The sequence below is a fragment of the Marmota monax genome, unplaced genomic scaffold (genome assembly GCF_021218885.2).
Source record: "Marmota monax isolate L192 unplaced genomic scaffold, Marmota_monax_Labrador192_F-V1.1 WCK01_AAM20220418_F8-fsc00598, whole genome shotgun sequence".
In the NCBI taxonomy this organism is placed as follows: domain Eukaryota; kingdom Metazoa; phylum Chordata; class Mammalia; order Rodentia; family Sciuridae; genus Marmota; species Marmota monax.
Genome location: NW_026692916.1, coordinates 79,114 through 104,534, shown reverse-complemented (window position 1 = coordinate 104,534; position 25,421 = coordinate 79,114). Strand labels below are relative to the sequence as shown.

The window sequence follows — 25,421 nt, the reverse complement described above, 5'->3', positions numbered from 1 at the left end:
GGGGGGGTGGGGAGCCTTGTGACCAAAGGAAAAAAATCTCTTCAATGAAAACTCTAAGACACTAACAAAAGAAACTAAAGAGGACAAAAAGAAATGAAAATATGTGTTTATAGATCAGAAAAATCAATACTGTTAAAATTCCTATTACTATCCAAAGTGATTTCCAGCTTTGACACAATCTCTATCAAAATACTAATGGCATTCTTCACTGCATTAGAAAACATAATCAAAATTCATAAAGAAGTTTGACAAAACAAACCCATACAAAACAAAGAAATCAACGCTTGAGCCAGGCTCAGTGATGCACACCTATAATACCACCCACTCTGGAGGATGAGGACTGTCAAGTTTGAGGCAGTCTCAAAAGTACAGTGAGACCCCATCTCAAAATGAAAAATAAAAAGGATTGGTGATGTAGCTCACTAGTAGAGCACCATTACAAGAACAAGTAAAACCAAGGCAGAAGGCATTACACTACCTGACTTCAAAATATATTACAAAGCTATAGTAATTAACCCATTAAATCCCAGATTTTAAATTCTGTGACTATTTCAATGAAATTGATACAGACTCACTAAAAGAAGTTGGAAATCATAATCTATACCTTATCTATTTTTTAAATATATGTATGTGTGTATAGGAAATGTAAAGACATATTTTCAAATGCTTTCATCATGTACCTATTATTTTTATCCAAATAATAAAATGCTAAAATAATATTTATTTTGGAAGATATTATAAGTAGTTTTTTTGGTTGCTCAATTTAAATTTCCAAAGGTTTCAGTCTACATCATTTCCATCTGAGATAAGAGGACTTAACAAGTTAATACAGTATGGTGAAAGGCACAGCATGATGACAGCTGAGTAAGATTCTCCTGTGATCATCTTCCCACAAATACACCAAGTTGAAAGCTTTTCACACACAAAAATATCTTCACAAGAGCTAAGGAAGTCATGTGAAAGATCACAGGGCCTGCTTTTAGTACAGCAAAATGAAAAAAGGTATTGAAAAAGACAGGAAGAAGAATTGCTTACATCACTCCACATCACTCCTCCTCCAACTACAAGCATCCCAGGCATAAGACTAGAAATCTAGTACCAGGCCTGCCATGGTGAAACCCAACATTGGGCAAAGCACTACGACCCTTACAGTAGACCACTACCCACAGACTGAACTACTGGAACTGTGTTGGGCCAGGCAACTGATTACTTCTATCACCCCCCTCCTACAACCTTAGGCAGCAGAGTATAAATTAGACTCTACCTGCTGGAAAGTAAGTAATGAAAATAAGCGTAGGACTCTGTCATGGAGCTCAATGCCTGGTCTGTCACAATGAGACCAAGTACCTGGCAGAAACAGGCAGCCCTTATGCAGGCCAGAGTTCATAGACAGAGCCCCTAGACTTGCCCAGCATTGGGCAAAGACTTGTGTTCAGATGAGACAGACATGAGTTTCAGTCTGCATCATTTCCAGCCTTGAACCGAGCTCTGGGGCACATATGCCCTACCCCTAAGAAAATGGAGGTGCCTGCAGGTGTGAGACTCATATGTGACCCAACCACAGGCAGCACAGCTATCACAGAACTGCCCTGGAACTATCTAGAGATCTGCTTCTATTTTAGTCAACTTTGCATGGCTGTGATCAATAGATCTTACAAGAACAATCTAGAGGAGGAAGTTTATTTTGGTTCCAAGTTTCAGAGGTTCAGACTCCAAAGTTCTGGGCCTCAGGTAAGGAGACCATCATGGTGGAAGGGCATAGTGGAGGAAAGCAGTTCAGGACTTGACAGCCAGGAAGCAGACAGAGTGTGTTCCACTCAACAAAGGCAAAATTTAAACAAAAGCATTCCCTCAGTGACTACTTCCTCTAGCCACAGGTGCCTATAGTTACCACCCAGTTAATCCATATCAGTGGATTAAGTAACCAATTAGGTTACAACTCTCATAATCTAATCATTTTCTGAACACCCTTGCATTGTCTCACATATGAGCCTTTGGGGGGACATCTCCTATCTAAAGCATAACAGTGCCCAGTGGGAAAGACTCATTTTCAGACTGGATCACTGCCAGCTGTGGCACAAGTCTCAGTGCACCTGAGATCATGCAGGCTCTTGCAGCCTGGAGACTCAAGCACGACGCAGCTTAGTGTCAACCTAGATGGTCAATGAACTCTCCTTCACCAACACTACCTGGACCTCAGGCAACACAGTGGTGCAGAACCCATTTGCTGAGGGTAGGACAGGATAGTAAGCACAAGACTTGGCTCTGAAACTTAGAGCTGAATTGGTAAAACCTAACACTGGGCAGATACTAGTAGTAATAAAAATACTAGTACTAAAAATATTTTTCACCATGATCAAGTAGGAGTCATCCCAGGGATGCAAAGATGGTTCAACATATGATACATCATTTCAAAAGAATGAAGGACAAAAACCATATGATCATCTCAATAAATGCAGAAAGGGCAAACGATAAAGTTCAATATCCCTCCATGACAAAAACATTGAACACATTAGGTATAAAGAAATGTACCTCAACACAATAAAGATGATTTATAATAAGCCAAGAGCTAAAATTATGGGAAAAATAGAAAGCTTTCTTTTTAAGACAAGTTTGCCCACTCTGACCACTTTTATTCAACACAGTGCTGGAAGTCGCTCCCAGCCAGGACAATCAGACAAGAAAAAGAAAAGCTATCCAAACTGTCATCAAACTGTCAATGTTTGCAAATGACAAATCTCGTAAAAACAAAAACAACCACCAAAAAAAACTGCCCTCAAAAACCTAATCGAACAAACAAATCCAGCAAAATTGCAGAACATAACATAAATACACAAAAATCATTAGCACAGTTGGAAATTATGTTCGGTGATAGAGCATGGACTTACTATATTCAAAGCCCTGGGTTTAATCCTCAGCACCAAAATTCTAAAATAAATAAATAAATCTGTAGCATTGCTACATGCCCATAGCAAATTACCTAAACTTAAGAAATCAAGAAAATGATCCCCTTTATGATACAAAAACAAAAACCCACAAAATATTTAGGAATAAATTCAACCAAAGAGGGACTGGGGATATAGCTCAGTTAGTACAGTGCTTGCCTAGTATGCATAAAGTTCCTGGTTTCAATCCCCAGCACCACCAAAAATAAATAAATAAATGAAGAATAAAATTGACCAAAGAGGTGGAAAAGATCTCTAAAACGAAAATTATAAAACACTGATGACGAAATGGAAAAGAACACAAAAAGTGTGGAAAGACATTCTGTGTTTATGGATTGGAAGAATGAAAACTGTTAAAATGTCCATACTGTCCAAAGTAATTTACTGATTCAATGCAATCTCCAGCAAAATATCAATGACATTCTTCACAGAATTAGAAGAAACAACCCTAGGAGTTGGGGGTGTAGTTCAGGAGTACAGCACTTGCCTAGCATGGGTGTAGGGGGAGGGAAGGAAGGAAGGAAAGGGAGGAAGGGAGGAAGAAAAATGGAAGAGAGGAAGGGAAGGAGGGTAGGAGGGAGGGAGGGAGGGAGAGAGGGAGGGAGGAAGGAAGGAAAACAATTCTAAGATGTATATGTAACCACAAAAACTCCAAATAGCCAAAGCCATCTTGGAACAAAAGAACAAAGCAGGAAGAATTACCCTTCCTGACTTCAAAAAAAAACTGCAAGGCAACAGTAATCAAACAGCAGGGTAGTGGCACACACAGACAAATGGAACAAAACAAACAGCTTAGAAATAAACCTATGTATCTATAGCCAAATAATTTTGAACAAAGGTGCTTAACGATGTGCACTGGAGAAAGGACAGTCTTTTCAATAACTGGTGCTGGGAACACTAGATACCACATACAGAAGAATCAAACTAGATAACCCTATTCTACCAAAAATCAACTCAAACTAGATTAAAGATTTAAATGTAAAGAACAAGAAAACCAGGTAAAATACTTTAGGATACTGAAATGGGCAAGGATTTTTTTGAACATAACTCCAGAACAGGAAATAAAAGCAAAATAAGACAAATGAGAGTACATCAAATTACAAAGTTTCTGCACAGCAAAGAAAACAGGGTGAAGAGACAACCTAAAAACAGGAGAAAATACTTGCAAAGTATACATCAAACAAGAGATTTATATCCAGAATATATAAGGAATTTGAACAACTCAAATGGAAAAAAAAAATTGGGCAACAGACATTTCATAAAAGATGACAAATGAATGGCCAACTGAAATGTGAAGACATGCTCAATATTACTTGCCGAAGTGTGGCTGCAGCAAAATAACCGGGGGGTGACAAACAACTTGTGTACATTGATACAGCTGGAGTGGGAGCCGTTTATTGTAGGACAGGAGGGGTATATATACATTACACACAGCTTATCTTAATTAACATAAACTAGATACAGCAGTCAACCAATAAGGAATTTCCACACTTAATGGCTCGCTGGCATTACTTCACAAACCACTCCCTCTGGCAAAATGCCAGGTGCCATCTTGACTTGTTTACAGACCCTAACAATTACTAGTCATAAAGGAAATGCAAATCAAAGCCAAAATAAACTACCACCTCACTCCAGTAAGAATGGCCATTTTCAAAAAAAAGCAGAAGATAGCAACTGCTGAAAAGAATGTAGAGAAAGGGAACCCTTGCACACTGTTAGTTGGAATGTATATTAGTATAGCCATTATAAAAGAAGAATACAGAGGTTCCTCGAAAAGTTAAAAAAGAAGTACCATAAGAGCCAGCAATCCCACTACTGGGTATATTAACTACTTCCCCCACCTCCACCAGAAAAAATGAAATCAGTCTATTGAAGAAACATTTGTATTCCCATGTTTATTGTAACGCTGGCTGTTTTTCACGAAAGCCAAGAAATGGAGACAACCAAAGTGTTTACCAAATGACAAATGGATAAACAAATTGTGGTATATGTACACAGGAAATACTATTAAGCTATTCAAAGGATGAAATCCTATCATTTACAACAATATAGATAGAACTGGGGATCACTATGTTAAATGAAATAATTCAGGCACTAAAAGACAAGCAAGCACCTTATGACTTTTTTTACATTTGGAATTGTAAAAAGTTGGTCACATAAATTGAGAAAAAGGTGATTACCAGAGGCTGGGGAAAACAGAAGGTAGGCAGAAAAGCAGAAAGGTTGGTCAATGGGTACAAAGTTACTTAGTAGTAAGACATTCTGGTATTCTATTGTACAGGAGGTTAAATACAGGTAATAATAATATACTGTATAGTTTTTATAAAGCTGTGAGAAAGAATTTTCAAAGTTTTTACCATAGAGAAATAATAAACATTTGAGCAGATAGTATTTACTCTTGTTAGAACATTACATAATGTATACATGTACCAAAATATCACATGAAACCCCATATGTATAATTTTTATGTATCCATTTAAACATTCAAAACAATCTTAGATTCCATAATGAGAAGATATCATCCCATAATATACATATGTACAATTTTTATGTGTCTATAAACAAAACACAAAAACAAATTTATTACCTGTACAATAAGAATGATAAAATACTTTTGGACACACAATTTAAAAATGCTTATTAAATGTATAGCACAGTGACTATTATAAAACTACAAAATAAGGGTCAATTTACATTCTTAAGACTAGTAAAACTATTTTACCTTATAGATGCAAACAGTTCTCCCAAGTTAACAAGATATATATTAAACACAGAATTTCATTCCATTGTTTTTCTCATTCATCAAGGTATAAATTCAGCAGTACAGAACTATAATGACCACACCCAGAGCCCAGATACTGGATTCTTTCTTTCTTTTGGTACTAGGGATTGAACCCAGGGGCGCTTAACCACTGAGGTACATCCCCAGCCCTTTTTAACATTTTATTTAGAGACAGGGTCATGCTGAGTTGCTTAGGCCTCACTAAGTCACTTAGGGCCTCACTAAGTTGCTGAGGCTGGCTTTGAACTTACTATTTTCCAGCCTCAGCCTCCAGAGCCACTTGGATTACAGGCATGTATACTATCACGCCTGGCTCCAGATACTGGTTTCTAAATACATTTCCTCTAAAGGAGAACCAGGTTTCTTTGGATAAATGGCTGATTTTAGTTCTAAAACAAGAACTTATAAGCTTAGAACATATTTTTATGGGAAAAAAAAAAAAAAAGCAAGAAAGTAATTAAAACACTAGGTGATCATGTCAAAAAGACAGAGAAGCTGACTTTGGCATAGGCTCCCACTACCTAAATGTGGGTCAATTTAACAAAACTAAATTCATAGTGATTAAAAAAAAAAAAGAGGAAGGAGAGAGGATGGTGGAGAAAGTTCTCTTACACTGAAAATATCTAAATATGTAGAATACAGAATCAGAGAATTATTATTTTGTAACAGCAAAGTAATAGTTAATTTAGGTACAATTAAATGCTAAAACATTCACATAGTCTCAAAGTAGAATGATTTAGAAATTACAGCATTTGTCAGTTGCAGAGGCACACCCCATCCACTTGTGAGGCAGGAGATTTAAAAGTTCCAGGCCACCCTCAGCAACTTAGGTTGTTTCAAATTAAAAAGCAAAAAAGACTGAAAATGTAGCTCAGTGGTAAAGTGCCCCTAGGTTCAATCCCCAGCACTAAAAACAAATGAATGAACGAATGAATGAATGAATAAATAATTACAGCATGACTTTACCCTTTACAACAGAGATGCAAATTATCAATTTAACATCCCCAATAATGAAAATAACTAATAATATATGACCCTCAATGGGGCAAATATGGGAAGGACAGGATATCATCTATCTATGTACTTTCTTAAGAAAATTATTTAACCTGAATCTAATCGTGAGAAAACAACCACAGGAATCCAAATTATGATAAATTTTCAGACAGCTGGCCAGACACTAAACTGCCTTGTTCATGATAGTGGGGTTGGGGGATGGCAGATGGACGGGACACGACATTATTTAACTTTATACATTTCTTATCTCATCGTAAACCTGAACTTTTAATTTATAGATTAATACACAATGCTTAACTACATAACTAAAAATTAAATTTTATTAATAAAAACTCCCTCCCTAACATTAAAAAAATTATACCTTGAAATTATAATTCCTTAGTATTAAAGTCCCAAATGATATACATTAACTTCAGGACTCCAATAATTATCCACTAAAATTCCAATATGTCAAAAAAAGCAGGCGTCCTGTTATTTATAAATTCACAGTGCTGTCTTAAGTTCACATTCCTGATGCTACCACTCACTGTGCTTCAATAACTGTGAAGTCACCCAAGACTTTTCCCCATGCTTTTTCAATCCTCTCTCCTTACATTCTATGTAGCATTTTACTGCCATTGCATTCATCATTCATTCACATCCCCATCCTAAAAGACCCTGTCCCTTCTGTAATATGGTTCTCTGTGGGTCCTTGTCCTCATGAGAATTATTTAGCAACGATGACAAGCAAAGATTATAAAAAGCTTGAATTTCTCCACTGCTTCCTAGCTATAGTACCTTTGGCAAGTTCATCTTTCCATAATTCTACTTCCCCACGTGTAAAACGTGGGTGTAATAGCTTCTTTCAGAGGGCTTTTTGAAGGATAAAGTAGGTAAACTTTTCATAACAGTGATAGGCATCCAATAAATCCTAAACAGCTGAGAAGTCTCAGCTAGTTCTTTTGCTATACAGTGCCTTTCTGCTCCTTCTAAGTGTCCGTCACAGGCTTCATGTTTTGTGTGTGTGTGTGTGTGTTTTTAAATATCTTTTTAGTTGTAGATGGACACAATACCTTTATTTTACTTATTTATTTTTATGTGGTGCTGAGGATCGAACCCAATGCCTCGTACGCGTGAGACAAGCACTCTGCCCCTGAGCCACAATCCCAGCCTGCTTCTTGTTTTTTTTTTTCCCCTTCTTCTTCTTATTCCCTTAAATCTTTATAAAGTTTATGTTTCCAGAATTATTACATCTACCCTTATTTCACTGGAGATTCTCTAGCGTAAGGAGTATTCTCCATTATACATAGCTTTAATCACTATTATGTATGCTTAGGATATCCTTATTTGTATTGCTAGCCCAGAGTTCTCTAGTAAACTACTGGAAACTAACACTTTCACCTGACTGATCAATCCTTAACTAAAGTGCAATATATTTAAGACAAAAATCATTATCAATTCCATGAAAACAGTGTTACCTTCAATGGCCCTAGTAAGAAATCTGTCAATTCTAATTTCTGAATATCTCTGTTTAGCATTCTAAATGAGTCTAAGGACTCATTAATACTCACAGGGTAACTGAAAATAGTCTTCTGGACTCTAGCCTGAGGCTCTATAATCTATTCTTCATACTGCTGTCAGAATGATCTTTCTAAATGCCAAATCCAAACTCTTTAATAAAGAAAATACAGTCTTTCATGATCTTGATCCTGACCATTCCTCTGGCCTCATCTTACTACTCATTAATGTCCCAAATGTTCTAGAAGTACAGACAACTTGCATGTGCATGCTGTATGTGTTCATTTTGTGGCCTTTGCACATGAAGTTCCTCTTTAAGAAACACTTATCACCTAAATTTTTGCATATTCTAACTTCAAATCAGGATCCTATTTCCAAAACAACTTGAATGGCACCTTCCTACCCTCTCATCCCCAAAAGTCTTCCTATAAACTCTAGAGTATCTAGTATTTATAATTATCACTGTACTTAAACAGGTTATATATTATTAACTATTTGTGTACTTATCTATCTCCTTGAGGACCTGATGAAAGAACTGTCTTTAACCTTCTATTACTGGCACTAAAAACAGTGCTTAAAAAATATTTACTTGGGGCTGGGGATGTGGCTCAAGCGACAGCGTGCTCGCCTGGCATGCGTGCGGCCCAGGTTCGATCCTCAGCACCACATATAAACAAAGATGTTGTGTCCGCCGAAAACTAAAAAAAAAAAAAAAAAAAGTATTAAAAATAAAATTCTCTCTCTCTCTCTTTAAAAAAAAAAAATTTTTTTACTGCACAATGTTCATTACTCAGCCTTCCTCCAAAAAAAAAAAGGTGTGTATTCAATGTTCCTCACAGTCACTTAACCAGCTGATAAATAATCCAAACTTCAGGCCTAAGACACTCATGGACATTTTTCTTCTGTGATGGAGCCTTCTCGTATTAGCTGAATGGTTTTAAGAAGCCAAACTAAATAGGCTGCCATGTATCCTCTGAAAACAAAGTGTAAGTTAAAAAACATAATATTAAAGATCACATATTAAGCACACCTATTTTCATTTTACATAAAATTTAAGAATCAAAAACTTCCCCTAAAGCCGGGTGCAGTGGTGCATGCCTGTAATCTCAGTGACTTGGGAGGATGAGGCCCTAAGCAACTTAGTGAGACCCTGTCTCAAAATGAAAAGGGATGGGGATATGGTTTGGTGGTTAAGCACCCTGAGTTCAATACCCAGTAACAAAAAACAAACAAAAACTCCACAAAAAAACAAACACCTTTCACTAAATTAACACAGGCACCTTTAAAGTACAGTTGTTTTCTATCATATGTGGGGAATTGGTTCCAGGACTCCTTACAAATATAAAAATCTACAGATGTTCAAATGCTTTATATAAAATGGTATAGTATTGGCACATAATCGAAGCACATCCTACTGTATACTTTATTCCCAACTGACAGGGTCTGGCTACGTTGCTCAGGCTGGTCTTGAACTTCTGGGCTCAAAAGATCCTCCTGTCTCAGCAGCCTCAGTGCCAGGGACAAAAAAGGGGAGCACACCCATGAAGGGTTTCTCCCATATACTTCAAATCCTCTCTAGATTACCTATAATATCTCATAAAATATGTTATATAAATAGTTGTTATATTATATCATTTAGGAATAATGACAATGGAAAGAAAGGAGTCTGTACATGTTCAGTAGAGACACAACTTTTTCCCCAGAATATTTTCTTTCTTTTTGAGGTGTTGGGGATTGAACCTACGGGCTCAAGAATTCAACTTAGCAAGCACTCTATCGTGAGATAAACCCCTAGTCCTATCCCTGAATATTTCCATCTGGGGTTGGTTGAATCCATCAATGTGAAACTTGTGAATATAAATGGCCAATGTACTTCACTTAGCAAAATCAAGACTAAATAAAAGGCATCATTTCTATACTGACATCTATGTAGATGCTTAATATTCAAAGTTTAAAAGGTAGACTAAAACTCATTGTTTTGATAAAGAGAAGGACAGGGCTGAACTCAGGGTGCTTAATCACTGATGAGTCATGTAGCATTAAGTAAGACATCTTACCTCTCTAGAGTTCAGTTCCTTTATCTGTGTAAATCTCTCATTTCACAGGTCGACCCCATCAGCTAAAGTATTACTGGAAGTGCTATATATGTGTTCACAAATACGTGCCAGGCAGTGCAATTTCCACTATGTATTAAGTAGTCTATCCAAAAATCCTCACTATCTTTGCCATGTGCCACAGCCCTGAAGCCCTCCAGCAGCCAAAGTTCCAATTTATGGCAAGGAAGTGAGGAACGTATCTCACCTTTGGAGTTACATTTAAAAGGAACATCAAACATGCTGCTTCTGCCTCTAGAACATTAGTAAAGTGCTTCATTGTGTTTTTATTTAGTCATACCTTAGTTTACCCAGACTGGTCCAAGATAAAGCCAAATGATAACCACAATGTTAGAGCTCACACTCATTCCTCCTTCTCTTTCAAAGACAAGAATTTTATCATGTGGCCCTCTCTTACCACTTCATTCAACATAGTTCTTGAAACACTAGCCAGAGCAATTAGATGAAAGAAATTAAAGGCATAAATATAGGAAAAGAAGAACTTAAACTAGCACTATTTGCTGATGATATGATCCTATACTTAGCAGACCCAAAAAGTTCTACCAAGAAACTTCTAGAACTAGTAAATGGATTCAGAAAAGTGGCAGGATATAAAATCAACACCCATAAATCAAAGGCATTCCTGTATATCAGTGACAAATCCTCTGAAATGGAAATGAGGAAAACGACCCCATTCACAATATCCTAAAAAAATAAATAAATAAATAAATAAATAAATAAATAAAATACTTGGGGATCAACTTAACCAAAGAGGTGAAAGACCTTTACAATGAAAACTATAGAACCCTAAAGAGAGAAATAGAAGAAGACCTTAGAAGATGGAAAAATATACCTTGCTCATGGATAGGCAGAATTAATATTATTAAAATGGCCACGTTACCAAAAGCACTCTACAGATTCAACACGATTCCAATCAAAATGCCAACGGTATTCCTCACAGAAATAGAAAAAGCAATTATGAAATTCATCTGGAAAAATAAGAGACCCAGAAGAGCTAAAGCAATTCTAAGCAGGAAGAGTGAAACAATTGGTATCGCTATACCAGCTCTTAAACTATACTACAGAGCAATAGTAACAAAAACAGCATGGCACTAGCACCAAAACAGGCTGGTAGACCAATGGTACAGAACAGAGGACATAGAGACCAACCCACAAAATTACAACTATCTTATATTAGACAAAGGTGATAAAAGCATGCAATGGAGGAAGGATAGCATCTTCAACAAATGGTGCTGGGAGAACTGGAAATCCATATGCAACAAAATGAAATTGAATCCCTATCTCTCACCATGCATAAAAGTTAACTCAAAATGGATCAACTATCTAGGAATCATACCAAAGACTCGCATCTAATAGAAGAAAAAGTAGGCCCTAATCTCCATCACGTGGGGTTAGGCCCCAAGTTCCTTAATAAGACTCCTATAGCACAAGAATTAAAACCAAGAATCAATAAATGGGACGAATTCAAACTAAAAAGTTTTTTTTCTCAGCAAGAGAAATAATATGTGAAGTGAATAGGGAGCCTACATCCTGGGAACAAATTTTTACCCCTCACACATCAGATAGAGCTCTAATCTCTAGAATATACAAAGAACTCAAAAAGTTAAACAACAAAAAAACAAATAACCCAATCAACAAATGGGCCAAGGACCTGAACAGACACTTCTCAGAAGAGGATATACAATCAATCAACAAATACACGAAAAAATGCTCACCATCGCTAGCAATCAGAGAAATTCAAATTAAAACTACTCTAAGATACCATCTCACTCCAGTAAGAATGGCAGCCATTATGAAGTCAAACAACAACAAGTGCTGGTGAGGATGCAGGGGAAAAAGGTACACTCATACATTGCTGGTGGGACTGCAAATTGGTGCGGCCAATTTGGAAAGCAGTATGGAGATTCCTTGGAAAACTAGGAATGGAACCACCATTTGACCCAGCTATTCCTCTTCTCGGACTACACTCAAAAGACCAAAAAACCACATACTACAGGGACACAGCCACATCAATGTTTATAGCAGCACAATTCACAATAGCTAGATTGTAGAGGCAACCTAGATGCCCTTCAATGGATGAACGGATAAAAAAAAATGTGGCATTTATACACAATGGAATATTACTCAGCACTAAAAAATGACAAGATGATGGCATTTACAGGGAAATAGACGGCATAAGAGCAGATTATGCTAAGTAAAGTTAGCCAATCCCTAAAAAACAAATGCCAAATGTCTTCTCTGATATAAGGGAGATGACTCAAAATGGGGTAGGGAGGAAGAGCATGAGAAGAAAATTACCTCTAGATAGGGAAGAGAGGTGGGAAGGAAAGGGAGGGAAAATGGGAATTGCATGGAAGAGGGAAGGAGACCCCTTCGTTATACAGAATACAGGTATGATGATGTGAGGGAAAAAAAAAAAGAAGTGGGTCACATTAGATTGGGTAGAGAGAAGTGATGGGAAGGGAGGGGAGGGGAAGTGGGGAATGGAAGGACAGCAGAATAAAATAGACATTATTATTTCTGTGGGTATATACGTGACTGCACGACCAATGTAATTCTGCAACCTGTACACTCAGAAAAATGAGAAATTATATTCCATCTGATTCAAATGTATGATATGTCAAGATCATTGTACTGTCATGTGTAACTAATTTAAACAAATTTAAAAAATAATTTGTCATGTGATCAAATTCTTCATGGTTGCTCCTCCTCTTTAGAATATTCACTCAAAGGGAAATTTCTCAGCATCTCAGAAACAAAATCATACGGTATCTAAACTCCAAGACTGTCACAGCTTTTTCTCAATTTGGCAATCTCCAATGCATGTAAACAAAATGCCTTAAAAAGATGATCTCCAATAAGGGGCCCATCCAGATCCAACATCCCCCTTCTATCCAGAAGGGTTTACAAATGAAGGTCAAAGGACCCTAGAAGAAGAATAAATTCTTTTTCTTCCCAAGGAACCCTCTGAATGTACATCTTCTATGGAAAAACACAACAGAATTTTTTGTGCCACCCTCAGGGATATGCACAATGACTCACTCAAAAATGATTCCATGTACAATTTTGTTCTTTTGCCAATGAAGAAAAAAACCTCACCAAGGGTACAGTTAAAGACCATATTATTATGAATTCTGAAACAGATTAATAAATTATTATAAGATATTAAATTTTACATTTTTTTCAGTTCTAGCTCCTTCTTTGTATTTTGGTAACAAAATACAAAAAGGTAAAAGTGGCATTTACCTATAGTTCTCTGATATTTCCTACAAATTGTTTTGAAGCCATACAGAAAAGGAATTCCTGTTCCAGGACATACCAGTTTCCTCTACCCTTAATGCTCTCAGAGGAAATGCTGGGCAATTGTACTTATTCATCTTTTGGTAATAGAAAAATCAATAGCAAATTTTGCAGTTATGCCAAACTTCACCAGTCTTTTCATCCCAGCACTTCAACTATTAGACTGATAGAAATCACTAGCAGACTTGTAAAGAACAGCATTTTTCCACATTATTTTTCTTTATAACTCATTTATTCTACAAATATTACATGGTGGAACACTGAAAGATAAAGATACAAGCACTATTCTCAAGGAATTTATAACCATTTACACTCCAGCACAGGAGACTGAGGCAAGAGTTCAAGCCAGCCACAGGACACTAGTGAGAGCAGGTCTCAAAATAAAAAGGGCTGGGGATGTAGCTGAGTGGTAGAACCCTTAAGCTCAATATCCAGTACTCCCCACTCAATACAAAGAGCTTACAGTCAGAAAGAGAAATATAAGAGCAATTATAACAGTACAGAAATCATTATGGTAGAAGTAGTGTTATATCCTGAGAACACAGAGAAGTGGAAAAGTAAAGAAGGCTGGCTGCACAAATTTGCAGAGTACTAGGGATGAGATTTCAGTGAGAAATTTGTATTCAATTTTGTATTCAAGCCAGAGAATGGTTTTCTGGCAAAGGAAACAAGCTAATACATATGACTACTATTTATGGTGCATTGTGAAGGCTCGTGGCTGAATATACATTTCATACACACACACATATGTAAATAAAATTCTCATTTGGGCAATAATACAACAATCCCTCCTCAATTTTTAGAAGCTATGTAGCTTGCCTAGGATCAAATTCTCAGTATTAGACTCCAGATTTTTTAAGAAATACTTTTTAGTTGTAGATGGTGTGACTATCTATCTATCTATCTATCTATCTATCTATCTATCTATCTATCTATCTTTATGTTGTGCTGAGGATCGAACCCAGTGCCTCATGTGTGCTAGACAAGCGCTCTACCACTGAGCCACAACTGTAGCCCCTAGACCCCAGATCTGAGTCACCTTGTTCAAATACAAATTTCAGGACTGATATAACACCATACAGTTTCTATCCTATGCAAAGCAGATACAGGAGAGAATATGGCACAATGAACAATGCTTCTCATTTCTCTGTCATGTATCAGAACAACTGGAGGCTCTTTCTATAAATAATGTCTATACTCCCTTTCAGAAGTTTCTAATTTAAGAAATTTAGGGTGAGCTTAGGTTGAAACAGTGTTAGGATATTTTCAAATACCATCACTTAACAGGGACATGTTCTCAGACATGCATCATTAGTGATTCTATTGCTGTGCAAACATCATAACATATACTTATAAACTAAGTTGGCTACTAGGCACTATAATTGCATGGGAATGGTATTGACCACAATGTTGTTACTGACCAAAATGTTGATATGACACATGAATGTAGTTAAAGTCAGTGTTTGAAGGCAGAGGATGATAAGGTTAGAGTCCTGTGTCATATCAACATGGGCAGAAGATCGTGGAGGACCTTGTATATTTTCTCTTCCTGTTAGAGCCAAACCCATAAACACTATACTATACTTACTGTTTTCAGTTTCTTTTTTTTTTTTTTTTAATTTTTTTTTTTTAGTTCTAGTTGGACACAACACCTTTATTTTATTTATTTTTATGGGGTGCTGAGGATTGAACCCAGTGCCTCACACATAATGAGAAAAGGACTCTTACCTCTGTCTGAGCCACATTTTTAGGTTCTTGTGTCTTATTTTCTCATCCTCCACAATCAAGTTCTCTCTTAATCAGTCTAATGGAATCATTCTGACAGAAGCCATCCAAAGAATTTATCAGTCTTCATTCCCTATAACAGCATTCTGTTCTCTTACCCCGTAATAATTCTTTTTATTTCCCCACCCTTTTAATATTGGGGAACACAAAGGTCTGTTTTTGACCCTCTTCTGTTCTCATTCTTCACTTCACCCTGGGCATTCCAACCAAGCCTATGACTTCACCTGTGTCCTATATACTGTAGAATATTAGAACAATTCAACCTTATAGCCAGGTTTGACCTGAAGCTCCAAATACTTACTAAACATCTCTATTTAATCTTCTGTAAGAGGTCTCAAAACTGACACCCCCCCAACTCTGCTCTTTAATACTCCTAAACACTGTACTATTATCTACACAGCTACCCAAGTCAGAAAATTAAAAATAATTTAACTTCTGCTTTGCTCTTGCATCCAGTCAAGCTTGTTACCAGTAAGCAAAAGACAGGAATATTTCGCCAGACTTGGGACTGATGCATCTGGAACAACTGGAGCATCTGGGGCTGAGAAGCAGTTAATTATTCCAGGAGCTAGTCTGGACAGAGTGAAGTAGATGATACCAAAAAAAAAAAAAAAAAAAGGTGGCAAAGGATGGGTCAGGATACCCAGATTAACACCAAGGAAAGCTCCAAGAGAGGAGCTTTAAAGTTCAGTCCAGAGAGAAAACACAACCAAAGCAGCTTAAAAATCCTCTTGACTGCCAGGAAACAAAAACAAAAACAAAAACAAAAACACAATTCCACTCAAATGAAGTTCAAAAGCAGGAAGAAGAAATCTATTGGCATTAGAAGCGTAACAGTGGTTTCCTCTGGAAAAGGGTATTGACTGGGAAGGGGAAAGAATTTTTTAGAGCACTGATAACATTCTATATTGTGCTCTATACAACTAAATATACTTGTAAAAATTTATCTGGCTTGGGCTGGGGTTGTGGGTCAATGGTAGAGAACTTGCTTTGCACATGTGAGGTACTGGGTTCTATCCTCAGTACCATGTAAAAATAAATATTATCCATCTACAACTAAAAAATATTTTTAAACATTTATCTGGCTAAATATACTTAGGGTATGCAGACTTTACTATTATTGTTTTTTAGTCAATTTCAAAATTTAAAAAGAAAAATTCTAGTGGGGAACAGATACTACCCCTCCCATCAGAAGCCATGCTGGATATATTTTACCTCTTCAATATCTCAGCCTATCTGCTGTTGTCACTATTGTGTCCAGGACCTAATCTCACACATGATCTACTGCATGTTTCTTTAACTAAACCACATATACCTCTTGGGTTTCCTATTATCTTCATATAATTATGAATAGTCTTACCTTCCACATAGAAATGTTTATCAGTTTAGACAAAATATTTTACGTTCATTCTATTTACCTATAAGCCTCCCTGCCTCTTGTGTGCTTCATTCTACTTCCAATTACATCTCCGTATACTCACAGTAATTCTTAAGAAACTATCTTATTTCAGGATTTAAACCCTCCAATGTTTCTCCTTTACTCATAAAATGGAATCCAAATCTTTGAAGTGATCCAACCACACTAGTACATCCAGCTTCACTGTTAATATCAACATGTTTGGAACCACTTCCACCAAATATCCCATACATCAGACCAGTGTTATACAATCTTTTCTTTGCCCCATTATCATCCCCTTTCAAAGAACCTTTTAGACATTCTTTCCACAACTGCCAACCCATATCCAATTAATACTAAGAATAAAACTTTGCCAGTAAGGTTGGGTTTTAGAAGGCCATATTTGTAGTTAATACCACACCTTTTTACCCACCCATCCCCCTAAAAACCAGTTTTTGTCCCTTTTGGAGTGATATCACTTCCATTGGAAATGCATGCTCCTACAGACTGACTTCTTGTTCTACAAATGTACCTGGCTTGCCACTATCTGTGCCTTTGCATATGCCTAGAATGATCTCCCTTTGGTATACCTTATACCATTCAGATGTCTTTTCATGACATTTAGGATCAAATTCAATGCTCTTCCAAGAAGTCTTTTCTGCCGGGTGCAATGGCACATGCCTGTAATCCCAGCAACTTTGGAGGCTGAGGCAGGAGGATCAAGAGTTCAAAGCCAGCCTCAACAGATTAGCGAGGCACTTAGCAACTCAGTGAGATCTTGCTTCTAAATAAAATATTAAAAAGGACTGGGGATGTGGATGTGGATCAGTGGTTAAGCACCCCTGGGGGGTTCAATCCATATACCAAAAAAAAAAAAACAAAAAGTCTTTCCTTTACCCAACTTGCAGTTTCAAATCCCTAATAATAACCATAATGTTTTACTACATTTATGTTTTCATGTTTTTCTTCTAAGTCACTGATGAACAGGGACCGTACTCAATTTCTATCTATAACCTTTGTTTTAATATCAGTTTTAACATATTATTTGTTAAAGGTATGGATGTTATCATCTGAGCAATGCAAGTACACTTCTAGAAGACTTCCTCTTTAACCTGTTATATAAACAGGTTATATATATATTACATACATAAATACACACGTACACACAAACACACACACACATATAATACCTACTCTTTTAAATCCCCCAAATGGTAACATATTGCTAATTTATACTAGAGAGTGGGAAATAAAATCTAAACAAGAGTAAAATATGAAGGACTGGGGTTGTGGCTCAGTGGTGGAGCTCTTGCCTTACACGTGTGAGGTACTGCGCTAGATTCTCAGCACCACATAAAAATAAATAAATAAATAAAGATATTGTGTCCATCTACAACTAAAAACTATTTTTTAATAGAATATGATTAGATCCAAGATCTAAAAGCAATATGATGATGAAATAACTAGAAAAAAATACATGGGTAGAAAAACTGGGGGGAAAAAGTCTGAACTAAAGCAGAACTGGGGAGTCCATCGATAGATTCAGGAGGTAAGATCAATAAGATGTATTAACCAATTGGATATAAGGAGGAAGATGCCAGGAGGAATCAAGAGCAAAAACCCACACATTTTTTAGGTGGGCAAGTAGTCCGATCATCTCAACAAAATACTAAAAAGGGAAAATAATGAAGACTTCAATTTAAGACAAATGGTTAAGAACCTGGAAGACAATTTGAAAGTTAGATACTCGAATCTGAAACACATAAAAAGGGGATAAAATGAAATATATGGTGCTTAGATATGTCAGACCATAAAAATTAAATGAAGTTACTGAAAAAAGACTAACATACACAAATCATCAGTCCTGGTGAACATGAAGTATTCTTTAGTATATGAAGACTTTATAAAATATATTTCCAATTCTTGTTTTTTTTGATGAATATTGCAAAATATTATGTTAAAGAGAGGTAAATAACCATAAGAGAGATGTACATTCAATCTAAAGTGAAAAAAAAAAAAAGGTTATAAAGAATGGTGTTGAATATGCACTCAGTTGAAAAACAGTTACATTCAATTTTATCTGTGAATTTTTAAGTAATTTTTGATGTAAGGACTCAAAATGAGTACTTTAGCAGTTTTTGTCAAAACCAGCACAGGTTGGTCTTGAATCTGAGCTCCTCCTGCCTCTGCCTTCTGAGTAGGTGGTATTACAGGCTTGCCAATGCACCCAGCTTCCCACAGAGTATTTAAGTCCAAAATTTCCCATAAAAATACCTTTATAAAGTGAAAAATGAAATCAAAGAACTAGTTCAGAAAAAATAATGCTGTGGAAGCTGGAGAAATAGCTAGAAAAGTAAAAATTGTTAGATATCTAAGTGACACACATGACGTGTCTGGCTCACAAAGTTTATTACAAAGTTATAAGACACAAATAGCTCAGGTGGTAGAATGCTTGCCTCACATGCACAATGCCCCCGGGTCAATCCCCAGCACCACAAAAATAATTTTAAAAAGACACAATTCTTAGCCATTTGTGTATTTTTCATAAATAATTTCCACCCAAAGGAAAATAAGTAAATTAAGCTTAATCAATCAAATGTTAATTCCATTTATCATCCACCTTATTCACTTGATTTCCAGAACACTACTATTTTCTCTCTTGGTTTTTCTCCTATTGGATAGTTTGCTCCCATTCCTTTGATGGTTTTTACTCTTCTCCCCCAACTATTTCTTTCTTTTTGGTATCCAGGATTGAACTCAGGTGCACTTGGCAATTGAGCCACACCCCTAGTACTATTTTTTATTTTATATAGAGACAGGGTCTCACTGAGTTGCTTAGTGCCTCACTTTTGTAGAGGCTGGCTTTGAACTTGCAATCCTCCTGCCTCAGCTTCCCCGAGCCACCACGCCCGGCTTTTCCCCTAACCTTAAAATGATGGAGTGCTCTGGGAAATTTACTGTCTTTAGTCCCCTTCTATTTTTAATGAACACTCTTGATAGTAGTAATTCCACGTCCAGTTTCCTGCTTTAAAATTTTGCAGTCATAAGGTTACATATATTATTTAAAGAGAACACACCCACACCCAGGAGACTGGAGATTGAAATTTTATTCATCAAGTTAAAGACACTTTTAAATCTCCAGCATAGCATTCCTTTAGAACAAATTTGTACATGCACTTCCTTACTCAACATTTCTAATAATCACTTTAAATCTGACATGTTCAAAACTGAATTTCTGATCCTCCTCAACAAACCCTACTCCTCTTGCAAATTTCCGCATCTTTTTTGTGTGTTTGTGCTGGGGTTGAATAAAGGGCCTCAAACATCAGAGGCAAGTGCTCTACTATCAAGCTACACTCCCAGTCTATGTCCCCAGCTCTTTGAGGGCACCTCAAACTCTAATTAAACTCCAGTTATGTAGGCCAAAACTCTTAAAATAGTGTTTGATTCTTCTCTTTCCCTCAAAGATTGCATCTAATGTATTAACAAACCCCACTGGCTAAACATTCAAATTATTTTCTGTCACCAGCTGGCCCAGCTAGCAACAACAAAAAACCATACAAACACAGAAATACCTTTTTCAGGGCTCAGGGACAGCTTTGATGCCTCAGATGTCAGCTCCCAAGCTGGAATTCAAGGGGAGAAACGGAGGCAGGAGGCAAGAGGTAAGAGGCAAGAGAGAGAGCACACCCTAACCCCCACACTATTTATTTAGGAAAAAGACATTCGATAGAAAGTTCCATCCAAATAAGGCAAGGGACTGGGTTTCGAAGAGTGAAATCTTGCTTGGTGATGTCTTGTGGTCAGCAGATTGACTGACATGTTGGAAAGCCACACCCGTCTCAGGTGCTATGTGGGATCACAGGCAGAGCTAGAGGAAAGGCACACATATGTCGCATAGCCTAATCAGACAGTAATGTCAGGCCAGGCCCCTTATACGCTCAAATGTGCATAGCTTACATACACAGCCCATGGATGGCTCCTGACAATTTTCAAAGTCTAAATACTTCTCACTGCCTCCATTACTATTACCTTAGTCTGAGTTACCATCATTTCTTACCTGACTTAATGCAATAATCTCTAACTTCCTACTTCTATTTGCTCCCTCACAGCAGTCAGGAGACTTTAAAAATGAAGCTAAGTAAGATAATTTTACTCCTTTGCTCTAAAATATTTAGGTGGCCCTTCCACCCCTATTACTAAAATAAGTCAAAGAATTTACAATGATTCAGAAAGTTCTGTTTCACCATTCTTTCCTCTAACTTCACTTCTTACTCACCCTAGTTCACTCTTTATTATAGTCACTCCAGGGTTGCTTGCTATTCCTACAATGCATCAAGACATGCTCATCATAGGGCAATGCCTATTTCCTCTGCTTGCAAAGCTCTTCCCCCATGATTAATTCCACCACATACATCAAATCTTTAATCAAAAGTCAACTCAAAGCTGAGTGCAGTGTACACGCCTGTAATCTCAGCAACTCGAAAGGCTAAGGCAGGAAGATTGTGAGTGCAAAGCCAGCCTCAACAAAAGTGAGGTGCTAAACAACTCAGTGAGACTCTATCTCTAAATAAAATACAAAACAGGGCAGGAGATGTGGCTCAGTGGTCAAATGCCCCAAGTTCAATCCTTGATAACCCCCCCCAACAGTCAACTCAACCAGGAAAACAGGAACTACCTTATTTAAATTGCAACCCAGCTCTTGTTCTATTGTTTCCAGGACCCCTGATCCTACTCTTTTTTATAGCAATATAATTTTTATATTACTTATATACAATATAATAATTCACTTGTTTATATTTATCATCTGCCTTCTCCATTCCTTGTTCCATTAGTATATAAGAACCACAGGACAGGAGGGTGGCACATATCTTTAATTTAAGTGACTCAGCATGCTGAGGCAGGAGGATCACAAGTTCAAGACCAGCCTTGGCAACTTAAGGACTCTGTCTTGAAATAAAAATTAAAAGGGCTAGGGATATAACTGAGTGGTAAAGTACCCCTGGGTTCAAGTCCCAGTGCCAAAACAAAACAACAACAACAACAAAAAAAAAAAACCCACTAGGACCAACCTATTTGTTCACTGATCCGTCCTGGTACAGAGAATTGTATCTTGAACAGGTAAGTGCACAAGAAATAATTATAATATACCCTTAAGAGTCAACTAAAAGAAAAAGGTTCTTCTGAAAGCAAATGAACTTGTGAGAATTTAACCAATTTTTTTTTTAAAGAGAAAGAGAGAGAGAGAGAGAGAGAATTTTTTAAAAAAATATTTATTGTTTAGTTTTCGGCAGATACAACACCTTTATTTTATTTGTATGTGGTGCTGAGGATCGAACCCAGCGCTACACACATGCCAGCCAAACGCGCTACCGCTAGACCCACATCCCCAGGCCTCAATTTTTTTAATCAAAATAAACCATCACTATGATTTGGGTTACTTACTCATGTTTTCCTTATTTCTACATTTGTACCCCAATGAATGAAGCAGTTAACGTATTATGCTGCTATATGTCAAGCTCTATTTTATGAACTGTAGGCATTCCTTGAATAATGCTGATCTTCCAGTAAAACAAGATAAAATACTTAAAGCACAACTTGGCAAATATAACTTCACAAACAGTTTAAAAATTTTCCTACGCTCAAAAAATATGCAATAATAATTTTGCCATTAAGGAGAAGAGTTCTACAATTAAAATATGAATGTATCAAAACTAATGTTTACAAGTAAAACTTACATCAAACATTCAAAGTTTTGTTCGACAGCATTCTGCCAACTGAGCTATATCCTCAGCCCCTGAATATTTCTAACGATAAAAAAAACTATGGGAGGGCGGAGCACAGTGGTGTACACCATTAATTCCAATGACTCCAGAGGCTGAGGGAGGAGAATATTAAGTTCAAGCCCAGCCTCAGCAATTTAGCCAGACCCTGTATCCAAATAAAAAAATATATAGTTGTGGGGGCTAGGGCTGTAGCTCAGCACTAAAGTGCTTGCCTCAAAGTGTGAGGCATGGGTTCGATCCTCACCACCACATAAAAATAAATATACTGTGTCCATCTACAACTAAATAAATATTAAAAAAATAGATAGATAAATAGATAGTTGGGGATGTAAGTCCGTAGTAGAGAGCCCTTGGATTCAATCTCCAGTAACTCAAAAATAAATAAATAATAAAGGAAAATTCAGCTATTTAAAAAGACTGCTTTCACTTAGCTAACATGCTCTTCCAGAATCATAAGAAATTAAGATTCCATAATAGCGATGGGGGGAACTTTAGATAGGGCAAAGGGGAGGGAGGAGAAGGGAGGGAGCAAGGGGGTAAGAATGAAGTTGGAATGATTAGACATCATTACCTTAATTACAAGTCTGAAGATATGATCAGTGACTTGAAAAATTGTGCTCTATGTGTAATATGAAATGAATTGCATTCTGCCATCATATATAATAAATTAGAATAAATAAATAATTTAACAAAACACACGCACACACACACACACAAAGAAAGAAAATTAAGATTCATACGATTAAAGATGCAAAGGACTCTGGAAAGTGGTAATATTTACTTTGATCCTGTGCAAAGACCAGGATTTCCAATAACAAAGTTTGACCTACCACGGCTTAAATTATGACTTAAATAGTAATATGTCCTACAAGGCCGGCGCAGTTACTTATTACTAAGCAAAAAACCTGAAAATCTGGGCTGGGGATATAGCTCCGTTGGTAGGGTGCCTGCTTTGCACACACAAGGCCCTGGGTTCAATCTCCAGCACCGCAAAAACAAACAAACAAAACCTTGAAACTTAAAAGTGACTTAAGAATTAAAGCATTTCAATTTCATTAATGCAAATATAAGCGAGTACTCCCATTCATGGTTGTTATATAGTGTTTGTTTTGGTTTAGGAAACATGCCAGTGATTATAAAAATAAAAAAATTAAAAAAAAAAAACCTTCTCCAAAACAAGGAATACCTTCCCCCAAAATTTAAATAATCCACAAGGATGTGCAAGGCTAACAGGTTTTCGTTATTTGTCTGAAATTTAGCTTCAGGTCAAATGACAACTTTTTCAGTTCGTGCCATCACTGCTAACCCAAAATACTTTATCGTGTAGTCAAGCCCAAAATACTGTAAAAAAATTTCTAATGACAGTCTGAAAAAGTACCTAGAGAAGTGATCTTAAAACAGGCATCAGCCACCACAGATCTTATCATCTGACTGGATGCAAAGTTTTAAACGGAGTTTCTAAACTTTTACCATTTTTAGTGGACTGTACAATATTTCTGGGACGCAGCACACACTGAAGTTCGTTCTTAATTGTCTGACTGTTATAGGTCACTTAAAATTCTTACTTTGTGTCTTAGTCTACCTGAACGTACGGGCAAACTCCCTCACCCACCCACATTTCACCCAACTCAGAAAATACTATTTAGTAACAGGGTTTTCTTATCGAAGACATAAGGAAGTGCCCTGCAAGAACGGGCATGCTTGAGAAGACAGCACTTCTTCGGGAAGGAAAGGCGGTCACCATCCAGCCCATGACAAGGACCTGGGTCAGGGCTACAGGACGCAGAAAACAGATACCCGGCAGCAGGTGAGAATTACTGGCACTGGGACAGTCGCCGCAAGCTGAGGAACGCCGTCAGTTGAACTGCGGAAGCGCGCCAGGATCAAACGGCCTTACCTCGGGGGTCCGTTCGGGCGGCTTCTTCTTCAGCGCTTGCCTAGCGCAGGGGTCCACCGGTGAGTTCATGGCAGCAGCCCAGATGCTCCTCACCCCACCCCTAGCAGCCCACAGGACAGCCCATTCACCTCACGTAGGGGTGCGCCCTCCCTACAGGGAGGGAACTCCGCACCGTCGTAGGGTCCGAGCTCAAGCAAACAAACCTTCGCAGTGCCCGCCCAGGGCCTCAGCCCACGCGCGACTGGCCAGAAAGAAGCCCGCGCGGGGGCAAGGGGAGGCAAGTACGCATGCGCATCACGTGCACGCACGCTAACCAGAGCCTTAAGGGTGACGTAATAACTGGGGCGGTGCGGTTAAACCTTTTCCAGCCCTCCGTGAGATTTAATGACTCGTCGCGAGATCTCACTTAAACCGATCAGGGGATCCGCCTCACAGTTGTGGTTTTGGCCACTCTAGCTTCCGGAGTAGGGCCGGAAACGCACTCACAGGGTCTAAGCGAAAACAGCCTGTTGGGCGGAACTCTGGGGAAGGCGTCTGGAGGGAGACGTTTGTATCCAAATCCGGAAGCTAGGCGGAGCTCCTTCTCTGCAACTGTGACGCCCGGCCCTTGGAGAAAGTACGGAAGTCGAAGCCGCCATTCGCCAAGCAAGGAAATCCACGCATACCACTCCCTGTGTTTCTTTCAATATAACAATCTTTTGTGAAAGCTGTCCACAAAAAAGTGCTTGTTCTTCTCAAGACAAGTATTTTAACACCAGAAAAAAGCAGAAAAAGCAAAGCTTTTTGACATTGGAGAGGGGCGAGTGTCCATGGTGCTGGGTGCCAGCTTATAATCGCCGTTTTGCAAAGCCAGGTGTAAACCGCATTCACCCAATGCCCAGAACCGGCCTCCCTCCACCCATCTC

At 37.7% G+C, this 25,421-nt stretch overlaps 1 protein-coding gene across 4 annotated transcripts in view; it reads right to left on the bottom strand.

The window, feature by feature from the left end:
- Nucleotides 1-24,805, bottom strand: part of LOC124097579 (rap guanine nucleotide exchange factor 6) — a 172,162-nt gene extending 147,357 nt beyond the window's left edge. Inside the window, exon 1 of one of the 4 annotated variants that reach the window (XM_058581879.1) lies at nucleotides 24,517-24,805. In XM_058581879.1, the coding sequence (XP_058437862.1) occupies nucleotides 24,517-24,585 (69 nt within the window). In that variant the 5' untranslated portion in view covers nucleotides 24,586-24,805. The remainder of the gene's footprint in view (nucleotides 1-24,516) is intronic. The other 3 variants (XM_058581878.1, XM_046452057.2, XM_058581880.1) reach the window with 3 other exon arrangements.
- Between the last annotated feature and the right edge of the window lie 616 nt (nucleotides 24,806-25,421).